The sequence below is a fragment of the Oncorhynchus gorbuscha genome, linkage group LG08 (assembly GCF_021184085.1).
Source record: "Oncorhynchus gorbuscha isolate QuinsamMale2020 ecotype Even-year linkage group LG08, OgorEven_v1.0, whole genome shotgun sequence".
Classification (NCBI taxonomy): Eukaryota; Metazoa; Chordata; class Actinopteri; order Salmoniformes; family Salmonidae; genus Oncorhynchus; species Oncorhynchus gorbuscha.
In genome coordinates this window covers 20329509-20355888 of record NC_060180.1, presented here as the reverse complement: position 1 = coordinate 20355888, position 26380 = coordinate 20329509, and the positions used below count along the sequence as shown (strand labels likewise).

At 41.9% G+C, this 26380-nt stretch overlaps 1 protein-coding gene and 1 long non-coding RNA gene across 4 annotated transcripts in view; both read right to left on the bottom strand.

Annotated features, from left to right (window-relative positions):
- Positions 1–771: 771 nt before the first annotated feature.
- Positions 772–15123, bottom strand: LOC124041308. 2 transcript variants are annotated; one of them, XR_006839917.1, is made up of 3 exons: positions 14600–15123; positions 13667–14077; positions 772–831 (listed from the first exon to the last, which is right to left on the bottom strand). It is a non-coding gene; the product is annotated as an uncharacterized LOC124041308 (long non-coding RNA). The 2 variants fall into 2 exon arrangements; XR_006839916.1 differs by having other exon boundaries at positions 14944–15123.
- Positions 15124–19673: 4550 nt separating this feature from the next.
- LOC124041307 (heat shock 70 kDa protein 12A-like) overlaps positions 19674–26380 on the bottom strand; it is a 54603-nt gene continuing 47896 nt past the window's right edge. For both annotated transcript variants that reach the window (XM_046358752.1, XM_046358753.1), the window contains one exon: positions 19674–24495. In XM_046358752.1, the coding sequence (XP_046214708.1) occupies positions 23864–24495 (632 nt within the window). In that variant the 3' untranslated portion in view covers positions 19674–23863. The remainder of the gene's footprint in view (positions 24496–26380) is intronic.

Genomic DNA, 26380 nt, shown 5'->3' with positions numbered 1-26380 from the left:
CCACCATGTTCCCACAGGTGATTTGTGAAAAGACTGAAATATGCCAGCTGCTTGAGCAAAATAGACCTGCTTTTGTTGCTTATAATACAGTGAATGTTCCACACCTTAATATGGTGTCAAAACACTAACACCTGCTCTTTCCATGACATAGCTTTCATCTGGTCAGTCTATGTCGCTTGTTAAATCCACTTCAATCAGTATAGATTAATGGGAGGAGACCGGTTAAAGAAGGATTTTTAATCCTTGAGACAATTGAGACATGGATTGTGTATCAAATGTATTTATATAGCCCTTCTTACATCAGCTCATATCTCAAAGTGCTGTACAAAAACCCAGCCTAAAACCCCAAACAGCAAGTAATGCAGGTGTAGAAGCACAGTGGCTAGGAAAAACTCCCAAGAAAGGCCAAAACCTAGGAAGAAACCTAGAGAGGAACCAGGCTATGAGGGGTGGCTAGTCCTCTTCTGGCTGTGCCGGGTGGAGATTATAACAGAACATGGCCAAGATGTTAAAATGTTCATAAATGACCAGCATGGTCAAATAATAATAATCACAGTAGTTGTCGAGGGTGCAGCAAGTCAGCACCTCAGGAGTAAATGTCAGTTGGCTTTTCATAGCCGATCATTAAGAGTATCTCTACCACTCCTGCTGTCTCTATAGAGTTGAAAACAGCAGGTCTGGGACAAGTAGCACGTCCGGTGAACAGGTCAGGGTTCCATAGCCGCAGGAAGAACAGTTGAAACTGGAGCAGCAGCCCGGGCCAGGTGGACTGGGGAAAGCAAGAAGTCATCATGCCAGGTAGTCCTGAGGCATGGTCCTAGGGCTCAGGTCCTCCGAAAGAGAGAAAGAAAGAGAGAATTAGAGAGAGCATACTTAAATTCACACAGGACACCGGATAAGACAGGAGAAGTACTCCAGATATAACAAACTGACCCTAGCCCCCTGACACAAAGGCTGAGACAGGAGGGGTCAGGAACACTGTGGCCCCATCCGATGATACCCCCGGACAGGGCCAGACAGGCAGGATATAACCCCACCCACTTTGCTAAAGCACAGCCCCCACACCACTAGAGTGATATCTTCAACCACCAACTTACCATCCTGAGACAAGGCCGAGTATAGCCCACAAAGATCTCCGCCACGGCACAACCCAAGGGGGTGCGCCAACCCAGACAGGAAGATCACGTCAGTGACTCAACCCACTCAAGTGACGCACCCCTCCTAGGGATGGCATGAAAGAGCACCAGTAAGCCAGTATGTATGTGTGCCATTCAGAGGATGAATGGGCAAGACAAAAGATTTAAGTGCCTTTACTGGGGAATGGTAGTAGGTGCCAGGCGCATCGGCTTGTGTCAAGAACTGCAACGCTGCTGGGGTTTTCAACAGTTTCCCGCGTGTTCAAGAATGGTCCACCACCCAAAGGCCATCCAGCCAACTTGACACAACTGTGTGAAGCATTGGAGTCAACATGGACCAGAATCCCTGTGGAACACTTTCGACACCTTGTAACGTCCATGCCCCACCGAATTGAGGCTATTCTGAGGACAAAAAGGGGGGGGGGGTGCAACTCAATATCAGGAAGGTGTTCCTAATGTTTGGTATACTCAGTGTATGTTGACAATTCTTTTTTAAATGTCTGTTAATTCATAGTTATTTTGCAAAAGAAAGCCACAAGAAAGCCATTGCATATCAATGCATGCCATTGTTTTTTTACTTTAAGTGTTTACTTTATTCGTGTGTGCATTTGCTGCCTGCAAAGACAGCTCTTGATCGGGGTGTGTGTGGAGGGGTACCACCTGTTGTTGTACATGATATTGATACGGCTGTGAACCGTTTCTATGGTTTTAAAAGTTGATTCGTCGGGATTGGGTTCAGCGAGGACCACAGCAGACAGGCTTCCCCCATTCTTTCTATGGGAGGGGCCTGCGTCTGCAGCTGTCCACGTTAATGAAAGCTTATCCCTGCTCTAGGTCACGTCCCAATCAAACAGCTCGGGAGCGTGGTGCATGACCTCATATGACTATGTCCCCAGAGAGGCCGACAGACGCCTCCTTGTTGTTCACCTCGTAAACGCCCTTGGGTGTTATTCCTTCGCCCAGTTGACAGCCATAAACTCTGCTGTTCCCACACTATAAACCACTATAAACTGATGTCATCCTGATCTACATATTAATAGGGTGGTGATCTAAGACACATAAAAGTTAAGAGGAGAGAAAAAAGTCTTAAGAGGGTTCTCCCTCTGCTTGGGGGTACTCGAAAAGCCGCGGGTGTTGACAGTCCACAGGAGGCTGCTGAGGGGAGGACGGCACTTAATAATGGCTGGAATGGGGTGAATGGAATGGCATCAAACACATGGAAACCATGTGTTTGATGTGTTGAATACCATTCCATTTATTCTGTTCCAGCCATTACTATGAGCCCGTCCTCCCCAATTAAGGTGCCACTGGCCACCTGTGCTTGGTGAGAAACTGCAATAAGAAAAGATGATTACCCACAGAGAGGCTTCGGAGTGTAGGCGTAAAGATGTTGAAAGCGCTGGGTCGTAAAATAAAAGATCCCTTTTCACATTTCACCTTGAGTAGAATATTAACAGCAGCTCAGTGACTTATAATGGTTTATGAAAGGTGCAAAATGAGCTGACCAATGCTTTTATATCCTTTTGAATCCTCTTGAATGGCCTCAAATGGCAATTGTTTATAAATACTAAGCTTTAATCTTTATTTTCAAACTGAAATGCCTCAATTCTATGGCCCCAAGTACAAACATCTACAAATGATATTTCTATACCTTACCATACAGTATATATGGTCATCTTCTATATTCGGGTCCCTCTGCCCTATCAAATCTACTGTCTAACATTAATGTATACACCTTGACCGCATGAAGACTTATTTCACCTGATTCTCTGTGTGTGTGTGTTTTTAGAGGTGTTTCCCATGTGCAGACAAAGCATGTCCCATTATGGGCCGCTATGTTGACACGTTCCCCATCCCCATGGGACAATCCAATATGAAGTTATACCTGAACACCGGAGATGCTGAGCCCTTTGCCTGTAAATAATTATTTAATCCATTTTAGAACAAGGCTGTAACGTAACAAAATGTGGAAAAAGTCAATGGGTCTGAATAGTTTCCGAAAGCACTGTATTCAAATTCCTGGGTACCGCTATAAAGCAAATGTAACCATCGATGGCAGAAGATCCCAGCCAGGGATAATGAACATATAGCTCTGTATGAAGAGCATGGCAACACCCGCCAGTATCAGGTTAACATGTACTGTATGTGACTACTCCTGATATAAACTAGCTTATAGACGAGTTGAGATGTTATGTCACACACATGTTTTAAATGGTTTCATTTCTATTTCATTCTTATAATTGTAAGTGACAACATCATAGGCCATAAAATCATTTAGATTTCTGAAGACTGTTGAACTTGAATAACAGAAAGATCTATTCATAGGAGAACTGGCTGACCCTGCCCCAATCTAAACTGACTAAAGGAATGAAAATGTTCTGCTTTTTCCTAAAGTGGCCTCCTGAGACCTAATAAAACCTACAGTACAAGCTCTTCATCGATGCTGAGACGGACATTGTCGAGTTGACTGGGATGAAGTTCCGCTGGAACAACCACATCATCAACCCCCTGCGCCCCATGTATGGTGCCACCAACATTGAGCAGCTGCGAGGGAAGGATAGCAAATTGTACGTCAGTCTCTCTGTCTATCCTGCCAGTCTGTCCTGCATGTCTATCTACCCTCCCAGCCCTGCAAGTTCCACTTGTGTGGCAGCTGTCTGAGCCTCAGGAGGACAAGCAAGGGCATTCTGTTAATGCTAGCTGTACACCCCCTAGTGCCAATATGGCCCCTGAGTCTTCAAACTCAGCCCTAACAAAACTATTACCGCATTATGATTTACTGCCTATGCACCCATATACAGATGTTTATGGTTACAGAATCATTGCGCAATATAGCCCTCTCCTGTACTCCCTTTTCACCCACGACTGGGTGGCCACGCACGCCTCCAACTCAATCATCAAGTTTGCGGACGACACAACAGTGGTAGGCTTGATTACCAACAACGACGAGACGGCCTACAGGGAGGAGGTGAGGGCCCTCGGAGTGTGGTGTTAGGAAAATAACCTCACACTCAACGTCAACAAAACTAAGGAGATGATTGTGGACTTCAGGAAACAGCAGAGGGAACACCCCCCTATCCACATCGATGGAACAGTAGTGGAGAGGGTAGTAAGTTCTAAGTTCCTCGGCGTACACATCACAGACAAACTGAATTGGTCCACCCACACAGACAGCATCGTCAAGAAGGCGCAGCAGCGCCTCTTCAACCTCAGGAGGCTGAAGAAATTTGGCTCGTCACCAAAAGCACTCACAAACTTCTACAGATGCACAATTGAGAGCATCCTGTTGGGCTGTATCACCGCCTAGTACGGCAACTGCTCCGCCCACAACCGTAAGGCTCTCCAGAGGGTAGTGAGGTCTGCACAACGCATCACCGGGGGCAAACTACCTGCCCTCCAGGACACCTACACCACCCGATGTCACAGGAAGGACATAAAGATCATCAAGGACAACAACCACCTGAGCCTCTGCCTGTTCACCCCGCTATCATCCAGAAGGCGAGGTCAGTACAGGTGCATCAAAGCTGGGACCGAGAGACTGACAAACAGCTTCTATCTCAAGGCCATCAGACTGTTAAACAGCCACCACTAACATTGAGTGGCTGCTGCCAACACACTGACTCAACTCAACTGGGAATTGATGGGAAATGATAGAAAATATATCACTAACCACTTTAAACAATGCTACCTAATATATTGTTTACATACCCTACATTATTCATCTCATATGTATACGTATATACTGTACTCTATATTATCTACTGCATCTTTATGTAATACATGTATCACTAGCCACTTTAACTATGCCACTTTGTTCACATACTCATCTCATATGTATATACTGTACTCAATACCATCTACTGTATCTTGCCTATGCCGCTCTGTACCATCACTCATTCATATATCTTTATGTACATAGCCTTTATCCCCTTACACTTGTGTCTATAAGGTAGTAGTTTTGGAATTGTTAGCTAGATTACGTCTTGGTTATTACTGCATTGTCGGAACTAGAAGCACAAGCATTTCGCTACACTCGCATTAACATCTGCTAACCATGTGTATGTGACAAATACAATTTGATTGGATTTGATTAGCACACAGTATCATCTGGATATGTATGCAACAAAAGTTCAACATTCACCCTCTGCTACCATTTCTGTCAAGTCGTTTACGCATACAGTTTGACGCATACGTTCGATAAATCCAACGTACGCACCACACCAAACGCACTGCAACGCAGTGCTGCAAGGCAAACGCAGCGTTTCATTGGAAACTAATGTAATTCTGGTGTACCACTATGCAAAGACATGGTCGGTGTGTTCGAAGCATAACTCCACATTTGGTTTGGAATGTAAACCTATGAAGGGAGGAACACATTAAATTACATGCTACTAGTTAAAAATAAAAAAGTATTGTATACACAGGCAAACATGGACTGTATCCTTTAATATACTGTATAACAAGGGATTATCTTGAGAAGTAAAGCAGATGTCTGTTCTGTAAAACACTAGAGGGCAGTGTAGGACCACCATCTGTGATAGACGTTTTCCCATTCACGTTCCACTGACTTACCATCTCCCTCCACTCTGTTGCAGTTATTTGTTCTATGGAAAGAAGAGGGTGTGTGAAAACGTGCACCAGACCCTTGATCCATGCTGACCTAAGTGAAGTACAACCAAACATGGTTTACAGAGATTTACAATAAATTTACAGCATTTGAACTCTTTCTATGAGTCACAGTCATCTGATCCTTTCTACAATTGTGTAAAGACATCTAAACAATAAAGCATTGCAGCAACATGAGTGAAAGATAGAGGACATCCGTATATCCTTACCTGTACAAGAACAAACAAATGCTTGGAATGCCAAAAAATATAAGCTACCATATGAAAGAATATGGAGAGTTGGGTTGATATCCTAACTTGAGATGTGTGTTTGCATAAAGTCTGTGCACAATGCTTGCAGAAAGAAAGTTCCACATCTCTTTATGACCATCATTAATGTTGAAAGACTGGGGGCTGCATTTGTGCAAACACAAATTTACACTAAATTACACGTTAAGATCATTTCTCTCCTTTTCCCATTTAGAGACAACGTGCAGCCAGCCAAAAAGCCTGCCTAATGTGTCAGATATGTGTAATTCCAACAGATGGAATGTGTTCACAGCTCTCATTAACATGTCCCTGGCCTTTCACCAGCTTATGAAGTCCTGATTGGGTCTCATTGTTTTGGCTTCATTTATTTGAATACCCACCCTATGATTATGGCTGGGGAAAATACAGCATTAAAAGGCAAGCTGCCATTTTCATCAGAATGCTAACAAAGTGCATTTGTATGCAGTGACTTCTCTGAGTCGAGCCATCAGCACTCACACAATACCAATCAGAACAATCTGCAGAGACACAGCTCTGAGAGTGACTACATTATGGTATTAGACACAGAATTAAATATGGGGCAAAGGGGTGGGGGGGATGCTTGTGTCTTCAAATCCGCCCTAGACATCCATCACTGTCTTTCTTTTCTGTTTCTTTTTAATAGGCTCATTGAATGCAGAGGCTAATGACAAAATAGCTGACTAATTCCAGTAATTATGGCTGTTTGTCTGAGGGAATTTGTGTATGACAGCGTTTCATTTTGATCAGTACTCCCGGAGCTCTGGGGGTGGCTTTGGAGCTAACAAAGGACAGGCAGGTTAAGCATTAGCAAGGTATACTTAAAACAGGGGAAAACACGACAGATGACAGATAAAAGATTTTTCAATGTGTATACAGTTATATAATTGGATGTGTATACAAAAGCATGCTACTATATGAATGACAGAGAGAGGGTTTGGTACTTTGGTAACTTTGGATTAGATAATGGTTGGGCTAGATAATGGGTTTTCTGGACTCCTTGAATACCAATCTTCTGAATAATTGCTTCCAAAAAACCTGAATGTTTATTTATTTTCCTTAGTTTTTACCCTTTTTCCCCACAATTTCGTGATACCCAATTGGTAGTTACAGTCTTGTCCCACTGCTGCAACTCCCGTACAGACTCGGGAGAGGCGAAGGTTGGGAGCCATGCGTCCTCCGAAACACGACCATGCCAAGCTGCACTGCTTCTTGACACACTGCCCGCTTAACCCGGAAGCCAGCCGCATCAATGTGTCAGAGGAAACACATTACAACTGGTGATCGAAGTCAGCGTGCATGTGCCCGGCTCACCACAGGAGTCACTAGAGTGCGATGAGACAAGGACATCCCGGCCAGCCAAACCTTCCCCTAACCCGGACGACGCTGGGCCAACTGTGCGCCGCCTCAAGGGTCTCCCGGTCGCAGCCTGCTGCGACACAGCCTGGCATCAAACCCGGGTCTGTAGTGATGCCTCTAGCACTGCAGTGCCTTAGACCGTTGCGCCAATCGGGAGGCGTGAATGTTTATTTTACTATTTAAAAATGTTTCGTACTAGCACTGACTCTGCTGATAACTACTTTAACGAGGAAAAATATCCTTACTATTATTGAGATATGTAGTTCCCCCCCTAACTTCACCGACTAGTAGGTAAACCACCACTCCCCTCCTTATTATTGACCAATGTGCAATCATTGGAAAACAAACTAGACGATCTACGATTAAGACTATCCTACCAACGGGACATTAAAAACTGTAATATCTTATGTTTCACCGAGACGTGGCTGAAAGACGACACAGACAATATAGAAGCTGGCTGGCTTCTCCATGCATCGGCAGGACAGAGCAGCTACGTCTGTAAGACGAGGGGCGGGGGTGTGTGTCTATTTGTCAATAACAGCTGGTGTCTTGAGGTATTGTTTGCCTGAGGTAGAATACCTCATGTAGACCACACTATCTACCAAGAGAGTCCTCATCTATATTATTCATACCCGTCTATTTAGGAACACAAACTGATGCTGGCACTAAGACCGCAATCAACAAGCTGTATAAGGCCATACGCAAACAAGAAAATGCTCACTCAGAAGCGGCACTCCTAGTGGCCGGGGACTTTAATGCAGGCAAACATCCATTTGACCTAATTTCTACCAGCATGTCACACGTGCAACCAGAGGAAAAAGAAACTCTCGACCACCTTTACTCCACACACAGAGACACATAATTCTATCCTCCTGATTAATATGGAAGTGGTTGATGACGTGGATGCTACGCTACAGGACTGTTTTGCTAGCACCAACTGGAAAATGTTCCGGGATTCATCCAATGGCATTGAAGAGTATACCACCTCAGTCACCGGCTTCATCAATAACTGCATTGACAACATCGTCCCCACAGTGGCTGTACGTACATTTCCCAACCGGAAGCCATGGATTACAGGCAACATCTGCACTGAGCTAAAGGCTAGAGCTGCCTCTTTCAAGGTGCGTGACACTAACGCTTATCAGACATCCCGCTATCCCCTCAGACGAACCATTAAACAGGCAAAACGTCAATACAGGACTAATCCTACTATACTGGCTCTTACGCTCGTCAGATATGGCAGGGGCTGAAAAATATTATGGACTACAAACGGAAACCCAGACGCGAGCTGCCCAGTGACGTGAGCCAACCAGACGAGCTAAATGCCTTTTATGCTCGCTTCGAGGCAAGCAACACTAAAACATGCATGAGAAAACCAGCTGTTCCGGACGACTGCGTGATCACGCTCTCCGTAGCTGATGTAAACAGGTCAACATTCACAAGGCTGCAGGGCCAGGCGGATTACCAGGATGTGTACTCAAAGCATGCGCGGACCAACCGGCAAGTGTCTTTACTGACATTTTCAACCACGTCAGTAGACATGAAGTGCTTTGAAAGGCAACTCATGGCTCACATCAACACCCTCATGCCGGAGACTCTAGATCCACTCCAATTCGCATAATGCCCCAACAGATCCACAGATGACGCAATCTCAATCGCACTCCACACTGCCCTTTCCCACCCGAACAAAAGGAACACCTATGTGAGAAGGCTGTTCATTGACGACAGCTCAGCATTGAACACCATAGTGCCCACAAAGTTCATCGCTATCGCTAAGCTAAGGATCCTGGGACTAAACACCTCCCTCTGCAACTGGATCCTGGACTTCCTGATGGGCCGCCCCCAGGTGGTAAGGGTAGGCAACAACACATCTGCCACGCTGATCCTCAACACTTGGGCCCCTCAGGGGTGCGTGGGGTCCCATCCTGTACTCCCTGTTCACCCACGATAGCGTGACCAAGCACCCCAACACCATCATTAAGTTTGCTGACGACACAACAGTGGTAGGCCTGATCACTGACAACTATGAGACAGCCTATAAGGAGGAGGTCAGAGACCTGACAGTGTTGTGCCAGGACAACAACGTCTCCCTCAATGTGAACAAGACAAAGGAGCTGATCGTGGGCTATAGGAAAAGGAGGGCCGAACAGGCCCCCCATTAACATTGATGGGGCTGAAGAGGAGCAGGTTGAGAGTTTGCTGTTAACATCACTAACGAACTATCATGGTTCAAACACACCAAGACAGTTGGAAGAGGGCAAGGCAACACCTTTTCTCCTTCAGGAGAATGAAAAGACTTGGCATGGGTCCCCATATCCTTAAATATTTCTACAACTGGACCATCGAGAGCATCCTGACTGGTTGCATCACCACCTGGTATGGCAACTGCTTGGCATCTGACCGTAAGGTGCTCCAGAGGGTAGTGCGTACGGCCCAGTACATCACTGGGGCCAAGCTTCCTGACATCCAGGACCTATGGACTTGGCGGTGTGAGAGGAAAGCCCAAACAATTGTCGAAGACTCCTGTCACCAAAGTCATAGACTGTTCTCTCTGCTATTGCACGTCAAGCAGTACCGGTGCGCCAAGTCTAGGACCAAAAGGCTCCTTATGAGCGTCTACCCCCAAGCCATAAGACTGCTGAACAATTTATCAAATAGCCACCCGGACTATTTACATTCACCCGCCCCCCTTTGTTTCTACACTGCTGCTACTCGCTGTTTATTATCTATGCATAGTCACTTTACAAATTATCCTGACTAACCTCTACCGCCGCACATTGACTCGGTACCGTTACACCCTGGATATAGCCTTTTCTTGTGGTACTTTTTTTCTCTCACTTTAGTTTATTTAGTAAATATTATATAATATAAAATATAATATATATTTTCTTAACTCTATTTCTTGAACTGCATCGTTGGTTAAGGGCGTGTGACAAATAACATTTTATTTCATTTTAACTATCTTAATTAAGATGAAAGCAGTAACTGTAAATCTCTCTGGATAAGAGTATCTGCTAAATGATTAAAATGTCAATGTAAATATGGTTGGGGTGTGGTTATCTAGATTATCATAGATTCATAAATGGATTAGGATATTTCCTGGCGAGTGAAAAATATCAGAATAATTAAAACCTTCGAGGCTTAGCCCAAAGCCAGTAGGATTGTTCGGGGGCATTCTCCCCTGGCAAAAACAGCTAAATGCACGAATTTTATCAGTGAGATTATAACATTGAGAGAATAGATCTTCAAACATAGACTCTGACCTGTCCAATGAGCCAAACTGATTAAAGAATCCCAAACACACACTCTCTCTCACACACAAAACTGTGCAGTAATTACAATATATAGAGAAACTTGAATCCCCTAATGTCGATGCCTGTGCCCCTGCAAAAATTTATTAGCATAATAATAAAAATAATAAAATAAATCAGTCAGTTTAAGATAGAGATAAACTCAGCAAAAATATAACCGTCCCCTTTTCGTAAAAATCCAAATAACTTCACAGATCTTTGTAAAGGGTTTAAACACTGTTTCCCATGCTTGTTCAATGAACCATAAACAATTAATGAAAATGCACCTGCGGAACGGTCATGAAGACACTAACAGCTTACAGACGGTAGGCAATTAAGGTCACAGTTATGAAAACTTAGGACACTAAAGAGGCCTTTCTACTGACTCTGAAAAACACCAAAAGAAAGATGCCCAGGTTCCCTTCTCATCTGCATGAACATGCCTTAGGAATGCTGAAGGAGGCATGAGGACTGCAGATGTGGCCAGGGCAATAAATTGCAATGTCCGTACTGTGAGACGCCTAAGACTGCGATACAGGGAGACAGGACGGAGAGCTGATCCTCCTCGCAGTGGCAGACTACTTGTAACAACACCTGCACAGGATCGGTACATCTGAACATCACACCTGCGGGACAGGTACAGGATGGCAACAACAACTTCCCGAGTTACACCAGGAACGCACAATCCCTCCATCAGTGCTCAGACTGTCCAAAATAGGCTGAGAGAGGCTGGACTGAGGGCTTGTAGGCCTGTTGTAAGGCAAGTCCTCACCAGACATCACCGGCAACAATGTTGCCTATGGGCACAAACCCACCATCGCTGGACCAGACAGGAATGGAAAAAAGTGCTCTTCACTGATGAGTTGCGGTTTTGTCTCACCAGGGGTGATGGTCGGATTCGCGTTTATCGTCGAAGGAATGAGCGTTACACCGAGACCTGTACTCTGGAGCGGGATCGATTTGGGGGTGGAGGCTCCGTCAGTGTGTCACATGCATCATCGGACTGAGCTTTTTGTCATTGCAGGCAATCTCAACGAAGACATCCTCCTCCCTGATATGGTACCCTTCCTGCAGGCTCATCCTGACATGACCCTCCAGCATGACAATGCCACCAGCCATACTGCTCGTTCTGTGTGCGATTTCAGATGGCAGAACACAGAAATGTCAGTGTTCTGCCAGCAAAGAGCCCGGATCTCAATCCCATTGAGCACGTCTGGGACCTGTTGGATCGGAGGATGAGGGCTAGGGCCATTCGCTTGCAGGTGCCTTGGTGGAAGAGTGGGGTAACATCTCACAGCAAGAACTGGAACATCTGGTACAGTCCATGAGGAGGAGATGCACTGCAGTACTTAATGCAGTTGGTGGCCACACCAAATACTGACTGTTACTTTTGACCCCCCCCCATTTGTTCAGGGACACATTATTAAATTTATGTTAGTCACATGTCTGTGGAACCTGTTTAGTTTATGTCTCAGTTGTTGAATCTTATGTTCATACAAATATTTACACATGTTAAGTTTGCTAAAAATAAATGCAGTTGACAGTGAGAGGACGTTTCTTTTTTTGCTTTTTGATTTTATATATATATATATATATATTTGCGGGATGCATCTCAATCCACTGCATCCACCTATGTACCACTTCCACATCTGCAGTGAAAGGTGACAGAGCTAGAGCGGTGTTTGTCAGACCATGAGATATCCCGAAAATCAGTCTTCTCATAGAATCGTCTGTAGTGTCCGGATGGTTTGGCCTACAAACTATGATCCCGACAAGCAACTTGGGACTCGTCTGAAGTTGGTACAGACGATCTGCCTTCCGGTTACTGGCCCAACGCTCTAACCACTAGGCTACCTCTGCCGCCCCATGAGCCAATCAGTTGTGTTGTGACATGGTAAGGGTGGTAATACAGAAGATAGCATTATTTGGTAAAAGACCAAGTCCATATTATGGCAAGAACAGCCTAAAGAGAAATGAGTCTATCATTACTTTAAGACAAGAACGTCAGTCAATCCAGAACATTTCAGGAACTTATAAATGCTTCACACAGTTCAAGTAATAGACACATCTCAACATCTGTTCAGAGGAGACAGTGTGAATCAGGCCTTCATGGTCGAATTGCTGCAAAGAAACCACTAATAAAGCACAACAATAAGAAGAGACTTGCTTGGGCCAATAAACACGAGAAATGGACATTAGATCAGTGAAAATCTTTCCTTTGGTCTGATGAGTCCAAATTTGAGATTTTTGGTCAACAGCCAACAAATGCTCACCATATGTGGGAACTCCTTCAAGATTGTTGAAAAAGCATTCCAGGTGAAGTTGGTTGAGAGAATGCCAAGAGTGTGCAAAGCTGTCATCAAAATGGCTACTTTGAAGAATCTCAAATATAAAATATATTTTGATTTGTTCAACACGTTTTTGGTTAATACATGATTCCATATGTGTTATTTAATAGTTTTGCTGTCTTCACTATTATTATACAATGTAGAAAATAGTAAAAATAAAGAAAAACCCTTGAACGAGTAGGTGTGTCCAAACTTTTGACTGGTGCTGTATATATGGAGACTGTTTAGTGACAAAATAAACATGTTAAATACATGTACAAAAGAACATGTTTTACAAATGTTTCCTAATCTTTCTTATATCTCTCAGATATAGGATTTTTTGGGGTGGAGGGACTATCTGTTGTTCCATGTAGTGAATCTGTTATTCAATGAGTTTGTATGGGCTTATAGCAGTAAGGCCAAATACAACTTATCAAAAGATGTTTTTTTTTGTATACTTCAAGGCGTATTAAAATTCTAAATTAAATAGCAAAATGTTCCTTGGTATGACCTTCTTAAAACAATTCCATATAGCTTCGTAGTACCTCATCTCACCTGCAAATTATTTGTAAACCATGTTTTGATTTTTCACTGTCTGTATTTCACCTGTTATAATTTGAATCTATAGATCATCTTGAAGTGATACTGTGTGCTCAACCCACCTCTGTTCTCTCTTCATCTGCCGTCTTGTCACTTTATCTGTGTCTTGTCCATTGCTGTCTCAGGTTCTTGTTTGTTAATGTCTTCTTTGTCTTCCTTCTTCTGTTATGGCCTGTTCCGTTCTTCTGGTGTCTCGCTCCATCATATCCTATTCTTAGTTTGCTATCTCTGTGTCTTGTCTTGTGTCTCTCCATCATTTACTCTTCTGTTGCTGCCTATATGTGTCTTGTCTGGTGCATCTCTTTAGGTTTTCAATCCAAAACGGTCAAGGGGATACTGGGGTAGCTTACCTTGTTTTGGGCCTATGTCTGGGTCACCTAAAGCATCCTCTTCCCTACCAGTTTCCCCTGGCTGCTGCTGTTCTAAGTGCTCCACTGGCCTGTTGTTCTCATCTGTTATCCTCCTTGGCTCATCTGAAAGGTAGCAAGGTAGAGGTGCAACATGTCATTAATCCGTTTAAAAGGGCAAATACACTTCCTGATTTGGCCTCGTTTTAGATTTGGTTCATTAATAAATACAAGCAGCATGACTAAATTCAAACATGAGTTGGTTTCAGTTGTGGTTTGACATGGTTGTCTGGTGTCTCATAGATAAGGGTGTCTGCTAAGCAAACAAATACTAATTAAATCAAATAATGGCTAGGTAACCTGACAGAGGAGTGAAAACGTGTTGAGCTCTCCCTTTTCCTCTGCATGATGTTATACTAGCCCTCCCCCTTCAGTTTTTTTATTTGTCAAAATCACATGATATACACAGTGCAATGAAATGCTGACTTGCAGGTTAACCTGTCGACAATGCAACAACAATAGAAAAGTAAGTAGCTAAGTGAATACAAAGTGTAATACAAATAAATGTTAAATGAAATAATTTAATTATGGGCAGTTTTTTATACATAGCGTATATGGAAATAACAGACATCAGCCAGGCATGTTTACCTGTAGAATGGAATAACGTTAGGTTATAAGACCTCTATGATTCATTTAATTTCGTCAGTTCTACCACCTCAACATTGCTACTTTAAACTGCAAAATATGAAATTGTAGTAAAGTTCAGCTTCAGTCCACAGGAGGACACTGTGTCACAGTCAGAAAAACGTTCTCAGCCTGCCAGTAACAAGCTACAAAAACGAAACCCATCAAATACACTCTCTAGAAATAAACACTTTTCCTAATATCTTTACTTATATCAACATCCTTAGCTTGCCCACTCACTAAATATACTGTTAATTAACTCTGACTGACACCCAATAGCTTAAGCTAGTTTATTAGCATTAGCCAACCTTATGCTGACGTAGAGTAACGTTAGCTAGTAAGCTACCGCTAACTCTGCTGCTGCTGCACTTTAACTCTTTGGCTGTTCTGCCCTCTCCACCTCATTCACTGCTGTCTCAACCTGCTCGCTTTTTTTGGCTTATCTTTTGGAAGAAGTTCCTATGATGTCCTATGAAGAACTATGCTGCAGACTCTGGCTGGGTGACAGACGTTTTGCTGAGTGATTACATAAAACAGGTGCTGTGGGGGAGGGGAGTCAAGGGGCGTAAGCGGTCCTCCGCTTCACTTCAAGGGCTACTTGCAGTGCATGCTACTGCCTAACGCAGTGTATTGTATTGCTTATATTTGTCCAAAAAATTGCAAGAAAATATTTTTCTATATATACTGCATTGCACAAGTGATGTGTGTTTATAGAAACTCATATCAGACTGAAGTGTAATCGGAAGCCCAGACCTAACGACACCACTGGTTTGATCTCAGCTGACCATCCCCTGATTTAGAATATCTAACAGTTAGTCATATAACCCCCTACTAGAATATATAACAGTTAGTCATATAAATCCCCTATTAGAATATCTAACAGTTGTTGATTTAAACCCCCTACTAGAATATCTAACAGTTAGTCATAGAAACCCCTACCAGAATATATAACAGTTAGTCATATAAACCCCCTACTAGAATATCTAACAGTTAGTCATAGAAACCCCTACCAGAATATATAACAGTTAGTCATATAAACCCCCTACTAGAATATCTAACAGTTAGTCATATAAACCCCCTACTAGAATATCTAAAAGTTAGTCATAGAAACCCCTACCGGAATATATAACAGTTAGTCATATAAACCCCCTACTAGAATATCTAACAGTTAGTCATATAAACCCCCTACTAGAATATCTAACAGTTAGTCATATAAACCCCCGACTAGAATATCTAACAGTTAGTCATATAAACCCCTACGAGAATATATAACAGTTAGTCATATAAACCCCTACTAGAATATATAACAGTTAGTCATATAAACCCCTACTAGAATATATAACAGTTAGTCATATAAACCCCAGACTAGAATATCTAACAGTTAGTCATATAAACCTTACTAGAATATCTAACAGTTGTTGATTTAAATCCCCTACTAGAATATCAAACAGTTGTTGATATAAACCCCAACTAGAATATCTAACAGTTAGTCATATAGCCTCCTACTAGAATATATAACAGTTAGTCATATAAACCCCCTACTAGAATATCTAACAGTTAGTCATAGAAACCTCTACCAGAATATATAACAGTTAGTCATATAAACCCCCTACTAGAAGATCTAACAGTTGTTGATATAAACCCTATTAGAATATCTAACAGTTGTTGATATAACCCCCCTACTAGAATATATAACAGTTAGTCATATAAACCCCTACTAGAATATATAACAGTTAGTCATATAAACCCCCTACTAGAATATATAACAGTTAGTCATATAAACCCCCGACTAGAATATATAACAGTTAGTCATATAAACCTTACTAGAATATCTAACAGTTGTTGATTTAAATCCCCTACTAGAATATCTAACAGTTAGTCATAGAAACCTCTACCAGAATATATAACAGTTAGTCATATAAACCCCCTACTAGAAGATCTAACAGTTGTTGATATAAACCCTATTAGAATATCTAACAGTTGTTGATATAACCCCCCTACTAGAATATCTAATAGTTAATCATATAAAACCCCTACTGGAATATCTAACAGTTAGTCATAGAAACCCCTACTACAATATCTCAGTTGTTGATATAAACCTTACTAGAATATCTAACAGTTGTTGATATTATCCCCCTTCTAGAATATCTAACAGTTGTTGATATAAACCCCCTACTAGAATATCTAACAGTTAGTCATATAAACCCCCTTCTGGAATATCTAACAGTTAGTCATATAAACCCCCTACTAGAATATCTCAGTTGTTGATATAAACCTTACTAGAATATCTAACATTTGTTGATATTATCCCCCTACTAGAATATCTAACAGTTAGCCATATAAACCCCCTACTGGAATATCTAACAGTTGTTGATATTAACCCCTACTAGAATATCTAACAGTTTGTCATATAAACCCCTACTAGAATATCTAACTGTTAGTCAAATAACCCCCTACTAGAATATCTAACAGTTGTTGATATTAACCCCTACTAGAATATCTAACAGTTTGTCATATAAACCCCTACTAGAATATCTAACAGTTAGTGATATAAACTCCTACTATAAAATCTAACACTTAGTGATATAAACCCCTACTAGAATATCTAACAGTTGTTGATTTAAACCCCCTACTAGAATATCTAACAGTTAGTCATAGAAACCCCTACCAGAATATATAACAGTTAGTCATATAAACCCCCTACTAGAATATCTAACAGTTAGTCATATAAACCCCCTACTAGAATATCTAACAGTTAGTCATAGAAACCCCTACCAGAATATATAACAGTTAGTCATATAAACCCCCTGCTAGAATATCTAACAGTTAGTCATATAAACCCCCGACTAGAATATCTAACAGTTAGTCATATAAACCCCTACTAGAATATATAACAGTTAGTCATATAAACCCCTACTAGAATATATAACAGTTAGTCATATAAACCCTTACTAGAATATCTAACAGTTAGTCATATAAACCCTTACTAGAATATCTAACAGTTGTTGATTTGAACCCCTACTAGAATATCTAACAGTTGTTGATATGAACCCCTACTAGAATATCTAACAGTTTGTCATATTACCCCCTACAAGAATATCAAACAGTTTGTCATGTAAACCCCCTACTAGAATATCTAACAGTTGTTGATATTAACCCCTACTAGAATATCTAACAGTTGTTGATATGAACCCCTACTAGAATATCTAACAGTTGTTGATATGAACCCCTACTAGAATATCTAACAGTTTGTCATATTACCCCCTACAAGAATATCAAACAGTTTAGAATATCTAACAGTTGTTGATAAACCCCTACTAGAATATCTAACAGTTAGTCATATAACCCCCTACTAGAATATCTAACAGTTGTTGATATAAACCCCTACTAGAATATCTAACAGTTAGTCATATAAAATTCACACAAAAAAATCTAAACATGCAGTCATATGTTGTTTGCCTTCCAGACCAATACATCTGTCTCGGGTCTTTCTAACACTGGATTCTGTTACTGTAATTGGAGCTGGAATATATTACAGTCTGGATGGGCCTCACAGTCTAGACAGCTCCATTTTGTGTGTGTGTGTGTGTGTGTGTGTGTGTGTGTGTGTGTGTGTGTGTGTGTGTGTGTGTGTGTGTGTGTGTGTGTGTGTGTGTGTGTGTGTGTGTGTGTGTGTGTGTGTGTGTGTGTGTGTGTGTGTGTGTGTGTGTGTGTGTGTGTGTGTGTGTGTGGAGGGAGGTTACGCAAACAGACCTCTCATCAACATTCAGTGATACTCATCTCATAGATAAGTGTGTCTGCTAACCAAACAAATATTAAAGAAATCAAATAATGGCTAGGAAATCTGACAGAGGAAAGAAAATGTGTCGAGCTCCCACTTTTCCTCTGCATTATGTTATTGGTAGACGAGCACACACAGCACCAAACCTCACTGCTTCTCTGACAGAGAATATGAGTGTGTAAGAGTATGTGAGAGTGTGTGGGAGGGATCATACCAGCAACTGAAGGGCCTACTTCGAGAGATTTCCCCCTTGAAATTGCCGTAGCAACTGCCCTACTTTCCAGCCATTTTGGGGGCAACCAGCGCACCTATCTAGCGCCCACACCCTCCCCATCCCCCTCTCACACATCCACCAACTAAAAACATCCTTGCCCTGTGTGGGGTTGAGAGCCTCTCCACTAACACTCCTGTTAGAATAACACACTCGCTCCTAAATGCACACGGTGATTGAATAAGAAGTGCCTGTGTTTAGTTTCATATTCAGCTTGTTGGATCATTAGCAAGGGTGCTTGAGGCTAACTATAATTTAGCATAGGACTTACAGTATAATCTAAAACTATGTACATGTGAATTGAATAATGGCACAGCAGTACAAGTAGAGAATAGCACAGTGAGGCTGGTTTGAAGCCAGAGCTTATTTCACAACTTCTGTTATCAAACCCGGGACAAATTGTACCAATCATTGTTGTACTACAGGAGTACTACATAAGGCACTCCAAAGCCATTAGGTCTAATAGACACTGGCAGCCAGAGGACAATATTGAGCCATGTCTCCATAACGTCACAACTTGACACAGTTCACGTCAATTAGTCTTGGATTTCAACATAAACAGCTGGATCTTAATCTTGATCTACTGTTCTTTCTCCCTATAAACTCTTCTGGACTGGGTGGAGAGATCAGAAACAGATGAGCACCAAAGTTTGAAAAAGTGTATATCTTATTATCATGGAGATACAGACCACTGAGTTGGAGCTGTCTCAAAAACAGGTACAGTTGGTGAAGCAGGGCATCACTACACACAGTACAAGATATTCCATCATTTCAATGTTACTACGCGTCTCAGGTACTGTAGTTTCTAAAAATATCCACTGGAGAGCAGTGTTGCTTTTCAGATATTCTCATTTTTGGCTCCCAAGGGCACAGATCCAAATTGGTCACACCCATTTAAAGATCTGCAGCTGTGTTGGACTTTCCTCATCAAACGTTCCTAACACTGAAGAGAATACATAGACAAATAAAATGAGCTTGAATTGGATTTCCAAACTTTTGATTTATTGCAGAATACATTGTAGCTGTTGTTTCCAATATTTAATGATAAAACACATTTGACTGGTTACAGACACTTCACTGGCAAAATGTAAAAGCATTATATAGTCTGTTTTCTGCCTTTCTTCCGGTTATTTATGTGTGAAGGGTTGTCATATGTGTTTTCGATGTGTATCATGTACTGTATGTCATAAAACCAGCATGCCCTCGGGCTGTCATGACACCAGAAACGAATAACAACAGGTCGTCAGATATTCTTTGAAATACACCTACATTTTATTGGATGACAGTTTGGCTGTGGATACAACACATTTGAGTTACAATGGTAAGAGCAGGAGACTTGTAACTCAACAGTAGAAAAATCACATGTGCGTCAACCCAAAGATAAACTGAAAAATGTGTGATTTGTGAAACATTAAGTAGGAATGTCAAATTTGGCAGAATTAGTGAAGTCACTTGTTCTACAACAAGCACAGAATCAAGTAGCAGTGAACTTGTATGTCCTTGTAATATTGTAAAATCTATATTAAGAGTTAAGCACTTTCTATTTTGGTATGCAGAAGCTAGCTACAATTATGCTCCTTAATTGCCTATCCACCCATTCAACTCCAGATTCATAAATTACCATAGAATTCAACATATTTACTCTCTGTAGCGTGCCAGTTGTCATCTTCTTCTGCATTATAAACTACATACAATGCAAACTTTAGCTACACATACAATTCTGACATAGCTTTAAGTATACAGTAAAGCAGCTACATACAGCATCTTGTGCATTACAATATACTGGAGGCTGCACAAAATACATGGTATTTATGAAAGCAGAAATACATTAAAGAAACAAAATGATGTATTTTTATTTCCTTCAACTTAGTAGTCATACATTGACCTCCATATAATAGTGGGGATGGGGAAGGTGCAGCTAGATTAACATGACATATAGATTAATATGATATTAGTTATTAGGATGGAGAAAGCACTTCAGGGCTTTCCATAGATTGAACAGATCTGCTCTGATAACAGTGGGTGAGATGAGTGATTGGGACATGTACAAACGTTGCCTTCACAGTTAATGGTTCATTTGTCCTTGCATCTGGATTTGAAAAGGCCACACTTTTCTCCACACATGGTGGTGTAACATTATCGCCACACCTAAACCACAAACCTAAAAAAGTGTTGTTAGAAATTGTTTTCTCACCATTCGTAAAGAGTTACTCATGCAAAACGTGCATTGCAGGAGAGTGCCATAGGCAGCATCATAGATCAAAGCTTGTGCACTTTTTCACATCAGCAAATCAACGGAGACCAACCTAAATTTGAGTTTTCCGTGAAGATCTCATTTAAATGAGTTTTAAACCCCTTAGTGTAGGGTTCTCATAGAGGAACACTGAAGAAAGACCATAACCTTCAAATAAGGTTTTCCTGCATTGTCTGCGCTGTAACTTGCAAAGCTATTAATTGTATCTTTATTTATCATTGAACAAGGTTATAGATTTTCAAAATCTTTAAATATCAAGTTGTTTTTATTTTGCTGTTTCCTTCCATCGATACTTGATTTAGGGGATAATACTTCCAGTAGCTGCAGCCTTGAAGCAGATTTCAAATGGAAGCACAGCAGAAAAATGTTTCATGGTTGTGTTAAATCGTGGTAAGGAACAACACCTTGTAATTGCAAGGTGTTATTGCTCTTGTATTACTATTGTTTGGGAGAGAAGGGCAGAGATTTGGAACTGCAGGGTGGTTGAAGGATAGTTTTGAATTGGCAATTACTGTCGTTAGAAAGAGCCAACATATATTTACTATCGATCATTTGAATGTAGAATACAGGTTTTTCATAAACCAGAATGCAGGTTTTTCATAAACCAAACCAATTAAAAAAATGTAATCTAAACTAAATACAAATTGACAGTTGCACAGCAAACAAAATGATTTACCCACATGGAAATATCTGTAGCACGTATGCATGAGGCTGCAGATGTAGGATCTTAATTTGAGTCAATTTGTCAAATAATCCAGCAGCAACAGGAAATGTGAATTATTATGTGGATTATAATTAATGGACATTTTTTAGTAGGGTATGACACATTTTAAGTTAGGGCAAATGAAATGTTAAAGTGGAAATTACAAACTTTAGAAGCCTTTTTAAACCTTTAATATACTACAAGTTTGCACTTCCTTAAGTGCAGGAAAATTGTCATCAACAAAAGAGGGATTAAATTAAGATCCTACATCGGTAGTGAAAGAAACGTAATTGCACTTTCATCAGCGCATGACTCTGTAGACTGCTACTGTGAACCACTAATCATACTATGGGTTAGGGAAGTTCTGTGGAAGGGGAAATCTTTGTCCTGTTTGGTTTTGTCACTTGTTTCTTGTCCATGTGTACCTGTCTTACCAATAACAATAAAAACATTTAATTAAAACATTTTTTTTAAAGGGTTTTCCCAACCCAAAGAAACTCCATGTTCCATAACAATAACCACTCATGTTTTAAGGGCAAAGGTATTCAAGTTTCTTTTTTCAATCGCAGAGCAACACACAGGCAACGTTCACTTTCACTCATTGTCGATGAATATGCCATTCAAATTCTGCCTTGACATGCCATAATGAAATACGGTGTCTGCGTGAAAGCACACACTCTCTGTTCTAAAGCTGCTAAAATAATAACGCAAAAAATCTGTACAATATTTAAATACTGTATTTACAGAAATAAACATATTTTCAATGTAATCTTTCCTTTTTAAGGGCCTGCAATTGTACAGAAATCTCTGGAATATGAAATATTCAAAAAGGAAATTAAGTGGCTTTTTGTCCTCCGTTGAATCATAAGCATAACAAATGAAGGCAACAACAAAGCACAAAGCACATGGCAATGGTTATATTCAAATCAGTTTGCAGGTTCAGCTAGCAGCATTGTCAACTCTGCCACTTTTCACATTCAAGGATATATATTTGGCTGTGGATCAGCGCAACATATTAAACAGTGAGGTGGATTTTTACGTTGTTTGTGAGAAATTAATGTCTTTAGCCTGGTGTCTAAACAGGTGGCTGTTAGTCTCTCTATATTTCCAACACAGATTTGTTCGCAGTACACAATAAACCATTAAACATATATTGTTGACAGGATAGGAGACTGTCTGACTAAATTTGACCAAACATTTTTTAAAGCTAATGCACCAAGTTTGTTTTCGTATGGTAATAGAACTCCTTTTTATGACATCTTGGGCCGAACCACAGGAGACGGTAGAGATAAATACAGATTCGAAAGCTACCCTGTTAAGCACGTGTCAAACTTATTCCACGGAGGGACGAGTGTCTGCGGGATTTCGCTCCACCCTTGTACTTGATTGATTAATCAAGGTCACTAGTTAGTAAGGAACTCCCCTCACCTGGTTATCTAGGTCTTAATTGAAAGGAAAAAACAAAAACCTGCACACACTCGGCCCTCCGTGGAATGAGTTTGACACCCCTGCTGTAACGTTTTACTGTTGAAAACGGATCAAATGGAGTGTTTTTGTTGGAGAACCACTGCCTTCCCTCGTCATCTCAGGTGGTCTCCAACCATGACTCACAACTCTGGTCTGATGAGTAGGTTAAATATCTGAATGCTAGTGTATATAACTGCATGTTCATGGAAGCCCCAGGGGTTTGGTTTTAAATGTCTTAATAATCATAGGAGTTATGAAATGACGGTCCCATGAGCCAGGGTTGAAGAGGACACTGAGGTTTGTGCAGCATTGTGTCATAGCATGATGTTGTCGCTGTAAGAGGAGTACTACAGTATCCACTACAGTATCCATCTACCATGACCTAAAACAGCTACAGCACACAACTACAGATAACACACAATGAACCTGAAACAAGGCTGCATGTATCAGTAACAATATCTGCAAGTCTGTGTAAATCTCTAGAGCAGAGCACATCAATATAGCCTGCATTTAAGACTAGACACAGTACATACACAGATGGTAGAAAACCTGAGAGCTTGTTTGTTTCTGACCAAGGAGTTAGTTAAAGCAGAAACAAACTAGCACTTATCATGCTACAGGGAATTTGAACAGGCCTAAAGATCAATATACTGCTACAGTATTCTAGCCACTGTCCTCTGGTTCATTGTGTACTGTGCTGCTGGAGATTTCACTTCCTATGACCTTTTGACCCTCTGGTTCTGTCACCCTATTTACTGAGCGAGGAAATCGATGCTAGCCTTGACAGTACGCGAGGTGGCCACGTCCACCGCCATGGCCCGGATCTCCGTGTCCCCGAACTGCATGTGCGTCTGGATCTCACGGCGTGCGGCGCTGGTTTCCGTACCAGTCACATCCAGCCGCAGCGTGCCACACTTCCTCACGCCCGGCTCGCTAATGAAGCCCACGCCCTCCTTCTCCGAGCAGTAGATGTGGATGATGATGACCTGCTGGCTGGGCTTGGCGGGCGTGTAGCTGCGCTTCACCGTCTCACCCAGGGCCACGGACTGGTCGCACACAATGAAGGTGTCGAAGACATCGGTGCACCAGCGCGTGCCGTCCTTCACCAGCATCTTGTCAGGTGGGTGCTTGCCCTCTACGTAGCGGTTGAGGACGCCCACGCCGTAGGTGAGGGGCGAGCGGCGCACCTTGATGACGTTGGGGTCCAGGCCAAAGAGGACGGCCCCCTTGAGGATGGTGAGGCCCACGTCGTGGGGGATGATGATGCGACTGCGGCCATGCAGCATGTTCTGCACCGCCTGCTGCAGCAGCGGCGACTCAGCGAAGCCGCCCACCAGGAACAGGAACTTGATGTCACACACCTCCGGCTTATCAAAGAGGTCGGCTGAAAGGAAGATAGTTATTATTCAACAGTTCTACTCTACAGTATGTGAAGTAAAATGTCAATTTTCTGCAGGCATTAGCAGATGTGTTATGCCAGTAGTAACTCCATTAAAAACCTCTTCAACAAACAAGTTGTTTACTCTAGGAATTCAGTAATGTGACCCACTTCTTACTCTCTGTCCAAAACCACTGCATGCATTATTGTAGTAGGTTGGTTTATTCTAGGTGGGAGTACTGGGAAGACTGCTCAATGTACAGTGAGAGGAAGACTTAGGGGTACAGTGTGCACTCCCCAAATGACTCTTTGGGATCTCAACTCCCTTGAGCTTGGAATGGGATGGGCATGCTTTCAATTAAGCCTGGGTGGGAAGCTCACATACTGTATGGAGATGATCCAAACTGAAAACAGAATCATGCTTTATTCATCTAGGTCAGTGGAGATATGTCTCTTTTTCAAGACAGCAGCAGGACCAATAGATTAGATTAGCATTAGATAGGCTGCAGTATTTCTAAACCTTAGATTTGCGAGTTACAAGGAAATATTGGGAACCTCAGCCATTTTGATTGTAAGTTCAAAAACCTCAGCTCATAAAAATGGATGACTGACACCATTTCCACACTGAGTCTTTCACTCACGCTGATTTGCCTTTCCGGTTTCAACCCTTGCAGGCAAACACATTGACAGCTTCCTACTGTATAATCATCACAGGCTACATCTCTCAGACACTACAGTACAGTCGTGGACAAAAGTTTTGAGAATGACACAAATATTAATTTCCACAAAGTTTGCTGCTTCAGGGTCTTTAGATATTTTTGTCAGATGTTGCTATGAAATACTGAAGTATAATTACAAGAATTTCATACGTGTCAAAGGCTTTTATTGACAATTACATGAGGTTGATGCAGAGTCACTATTTGCAGTGTTGACCCTTCTTTTTCAAGACCTCTGCAATCCGCCCTGGCATGCTGTCAATTAACTTCTGTGCCACACTGATGGCATTCCATTCTTGCATAATCAATGCTTGGAGTTTGTCAGAATTTGTGGGGTTTTGTTTGCCCACCCGCCTCTTGAGGATTGACCACACGTTCTCAATGGGATTAATGTCTGGCGAGTTTCCTGGCCATGGACCCAAAATATTGCGATGTTTTGTTCACCGAGCCACTTAGTTGTCACTTTTGCCTTATGGCAAGGTGCTCCATCATGCTGGAAAAGGAAATGTTCGTCACTAAATTGTTCCTGGATGGTTGGAAGAAGTTGCTCTCAGAGGATGTGTTGGTACCATTCTTTATTCATGGCTTTGTTCTTAGGCAAAATTGTGAGTGAGCCCCACTCCCTTGGCTGAGAAGCAACCCCACACATGAATGGTCTCAGGATGCTTTACTGTTGGCATGGCACAGGACTGATGGTAGCGCTCACCTTGTCTTCTCCGCACAAGCTTTTTTTCCGGATGCCCCAAACAATCAGAAAGGGGATTCATCAGAGAAAATTACTTTACTCCAGTCCTCAGCAGTCCAATCCCTGTACCTTTTGCAGAATATTAGTCTGTCCCCAATGTTTTTCCTGGAGAGAAGTGGCTTCTTTGCTGCCCTTCTTGACACCAGGCCATCCTCCAAAAGTCTTCGCCTCAACGTGCGTGCAGATGCACTCACACCTGCCTGCTGCCATTCCTAGGCAAGCTCTGTACTGGTGGTGCCCCGATCCCGCAGCTGAATCAACTTTATCAGCTTTATCAACTTTAGGCAGCAATATCCTTGCCTGTGAAGCCCTTTTTGTGCAAAGCAATGATAACGGCACGTGTTTCCTTGCAGGTAATCATGGTTGGCAGAGGAAAAACAATGATTCCAAGCACCACCCTCCTTTTGAAGCTTCCAGTCTGTTATTCGAA